The 3,963-nt window shown below is 45.0% G+C and overlaps 1 protein-coding gene across 1 annotated transcript in view; it reads left to right on the forward strand.

Moving 5' to 3' along the window:
• The window catches only part of Abhd3 (abhydrolase domain containing 3, phospholipase), a 50,829-nt gene extending 47,438 nt beyond the window's left edge, over positions 1-3,391 (forward strand). Inside the window, exon 11 of the mRNA XM_033757413.1 lies at positions 2,585-3,391. Coding sequence (XP_033613304.1) covers positions 2,585-2,763 — 179 coding nt within the window. The 3' untranslated portion in view covers positions 2,764-3,391. The remainder of the gene's footprint in view (positions 1-2,584) is intronic.
• The last annotated feature ends 572 nt before the right edge of the window (positions 3,392-3,963 follow it).

A 3,963-nucleotide genomic window follows, 5' to 3' on the forward strand; every position in this document is an offset into this window, starting at 1 on the left:
AGAGAGAGAGAGAGAGGAGGAGGAAGAAGAAGCAGAAGGAGAGAGAAGAACAAAGAAAGGAAGGTCCTTTTATCAGTTTGGGGTGGGCTATTGCTTATTTATGAGGAGTGAGCTACTTTTAACCTATCACAGGCCAGATTGCTTTTTATGGGCCCAGTCCTGCAGACACAGATTTCAACTTTCCTGGACCACTGTGGCCTTGCGGGGGAGGGAAACCAGAGATAAGGGCATGAGGTCATTTTAGGAGCCAAGATGTACCAGGAGAATGCAGCCTGTGAGGCGGTGTCACAGCATACTTTAACATGATCAATTCCCTGACAGTACCGGGAATCGAACTTGGGCCCTTGCACTTGTGAGGTAGGCAGCAGAACCACTGAGCCAAATCCCCGGCCCTCTCATTTGTTTTTGGAGTTGTTCGTTCATTTGTTTTTGCAGTACCAGAGATTGAGCTAAGGGTCTTCACACTGAGCTACATCCCCAGCCTGTTTTATCTTTAATTTTTGAGGTAGTGTCTCACTGAATTACTAAAATGCACAAGGTGGGTTCACATTTGAGGCAACCCTCCTGTCTCAGCCTCCCAGAGTGCTGGGATTACAGGCACATGACCATGCCCAGCTTCATTTTGGTTTTCTGAGACAGGGTCTGTCTGTATGGTACAGGCTGGCCTTGAACTCCCTTCCCTGTGTAGCCTGGGCTGGCTTTATTTTATTTTATTTTATTTCCCCATGCCCTCATCTAGTGGAGCAGAATGAATAGAAGAAATCATGTGACTCAGGTTCAATAGGTTTGGCCCCTGACTTCATTTTACTGAAACTTCACAAAGAATTCTATGAAGTGTTTTTCCCTTACTTTCTTCCCCCTGAGTATTGTTTGGTGTATTTTTATTTTTTGCCGTCCTGGGGAATACAACTTGGACCCCACATACGATCGGCAAGTGTTCTGCCACTGAACTAAGCCCCAGCTCTCCCTTCTAACATGGTTAAAAGCGTGTTCCTGGGCTGGGGATTTAGCTCAGTGGTTCCGCAGCCTGCCTCAAAAGCGCAAGGTCCTGAGTTCGATCCCTGGTACCAACAACAACAAAAAAATCCACTCGGCCGGGGTGCAGCCCAGTGGTTGGGGGTGGTTGAGGGCTTCTCTAGCACCAAGGAGTCCCTTGATTCCATCCCTAGCCCTGAAAAGCAAATTATTCTGGCTATGAACATAAAATACATACATCTGTAAAAATTTCAGAAAATCCCCCAAAGGTACGCCGTGTACAATCACCATCATTTCTCGGGAGATCTTACTGAATCACAGGTCATTTTAGCCAGCACTCCAGTCCTCAGCCAAGCGATTGTTCAGTGCGTGCTCTTGGGACCCAGGAAGGCTGAGTTGCCCGGTCCGTTTTTTTCCATTCCCCTGGCCGCCTGCCAACAGAAATTTCCAACATTTAACCTGACCCGGTTGGGTGAAGCTGAAACGCATTCTTTTCTTTCCAAGCCCTCCCAAGGCCTGGCCGCCCGGAAGAAGTGTGTGATTGTCTTCCCTCTGCCAGAACTGAGGGCCCAGAGGCACAGGCTTTGTCCTGGGGGCGGTTAGAGGGCTGGAGGGCAGGGCGGAGCCCGGCAGCGCAGCCTTCGGAGCGGGCAAGGACTGGCTCCATCCCCACTGCCCACTCGGGGCCCCAAGAATGAGGGTGTGAACTTTAAGCAAGAGGGGAAAATAAGACACTTCAATTCGTATTCTTACCACCATGCTCGGTTTATATTTACAATTTTGAACCCTTCATGCAGCCAGCAGTTGACTTCAGAAATGTAACTTCACACAAAACTAACCAGATTGTACATAATGAATTTACAACTCCCACAAAGGTGCCAAGATTCTTTTGTTGTTGTTCTGTTTTGTTTTTTGAGATAGGGTTTCACTTTATAGTGCAGGCTGGCCTTGAACTCACTGTGTAGCCCATGCTGGCCCCAAACTCTTGGCGACCCTCCTGCCTCAGCCTCCTGAGTGCTAGACTTACAGACGTGCCACATTTCAACTTTTCAAAACAAGACTCAGCGTATGCTTTTGTATTATTAAATCTTAGATTGCTTCTTCCCAAAATGATAGTCTAGTCATACTGTAAATGTGACCTCTGACAAGAATATAGATGGTTGATGTAAATTAGACTCATTCCATTTAGCCATACTCACTACAAGTATTTGTTTAACGGGGTTTAGGTTTATATTGATTAGAAATTCTAGAGGTGGGCATGGAGGTGCACACCTGTAATCCTAGCACCTGGAGGCTGAAGCAGGAAGATTTTAAGGTTTTTTTTGTTTTGTTTTGTTTTGAGACAGGGTCTCACTATGTAGACTGACCTGGAACTCACTGTGTAGCCCAGGCTGGTCTCAAATTCACAGCAATCCTCCTGCCTCAGCCTCCTGAGTGCTGGGATTACAGGGGTGTGCCATCACGCCCAGTTTAGGAAGATTTTAAATTTGGGCTACATAGTGAGGCCTTGTCTCAAAAGAAAAATGATGAAGTTGTATACCTTTCCTAACAAGATAGTAATGGTTCTTCTCCCCCCACCCCTGTTATGGTGCCCCGTTATCCCCTCCAGCCATTCCCATAGAGACTGCAAAGCAGAACCCCAATGTCGCCTTGGTCCTGACGTCCTACGGAGGCCACATCGGCTTTCTGGAGGGGATCTGGCCCAGGCAGTGCACGTACATGGACCGCGTCTTCAAGCAGTTCATGAAGGCCATGGTGGAGCACGGGCAGGAGCTGGACTGCACGTAGCGCTGTCGGTCCGTCTGGGCCGCTGTGCACAGACCTGGCACAGACCTGGCACAGGGCCCCCGGGAAGGAAAGCAGCCTCAGCAGAGGACCAGGAGGAGGAGCGGAAGCTCGTTTTTAGGGACACAAAACCACTTTGTAGCAAGACATGGACCTAGTTTAGATCGTTACTTAGGTAGACTTTATTTTTCCTATGCCTTACCAAGTATGACCTTAAATAAAGTAGACCTTCCACACATGGAATTGCACTTAACCAAAACTATTGTGTAAACAGTTTAATTCCTCAGGGTTTTAATTTAGGCTAGTGTTTTTTTAGATGACTCATTTTAGGTGACTTAATGGTACTTTACTAAGAGTTCAGAGATTGTAGTGGTTTGGACGTACGCTATAAGGGGGCACATGCCTAAGGGTATTTTTATTTTAATGATGATAACACGAAACAAGATAAACTTCAATGCACTAAATCTTTTATGTATCCTCACTTTAAAGGCAAGTGCAACAATGTTAGACTAACTTCTACACATTGTCTTTTACTCTGGTAATATTAAATTAGAGCTGATTTGTGTTTCATAACACTTATGATTTACTGGCTTATTTTTAAAATAGTATACGTGAGCACATATATATGTAATTATATTGAAATAAATTCTATCATTTTAAATTATTTCCTTGTGAGTTTTTATGTACAAAAAGGATCCAAAAATAATCCCTGGAAAATAATGTATAATTTCATGTATAGATTAGTCAAAATTTGGTTTGGGTTTTTGTTTGTTTGTTTGGTTTTTGAGACCTGCTATGTAGTTCAGGTTGACCTTAAATTAACTATGTAGCCCAGGCTGGCCTTGATTCGCAGCAGTCTTCCTGCCTCAGCCTCCCAACTGCTGGGATTACAGGCGTGCGTCACCACATCTGGATCATTAGTAAGAAATATTAAACTCTCTTGCTTTACTGCTTCCAGAATATTGAACCCATATCAATTAATTATACCAATTAAGAATACTTTCAGCACCAAGTGTGGTGATGCACGCCTGTAATGGCAGTACTCAGGAGGCTGAGGCAGGAGGATTGAGTTTGAGACCAGCCTGGACTACACAGTAAGACATTATTTAAAAAAACAAAAGCCTGCCAGAGATTTAGCTCAATGGTTCTGCCGCCTGCATAAGGTCCAGACTTTGATCCCTTGTACCAAAGAAAAAAAAAAAA

The sequence above is a fragment of the Fukomys damarensis genome, unplaced genomic scaffold, assembly GCF_012274545.1.
Source record: "Fukomys damarensis isolate Sample0158 unplaced genomic scaffold, DMR_v1.0_HiC HiC_scaffold_30, whole genome shotgun sequence".
Classification (NCBI taxonomy): domain Eukaryota; kingdom Metazoa; phylum Chordata; class Mammalia; order Rodentia; family Bathyergidae; genus Fukomys; species Fukomys damarensis.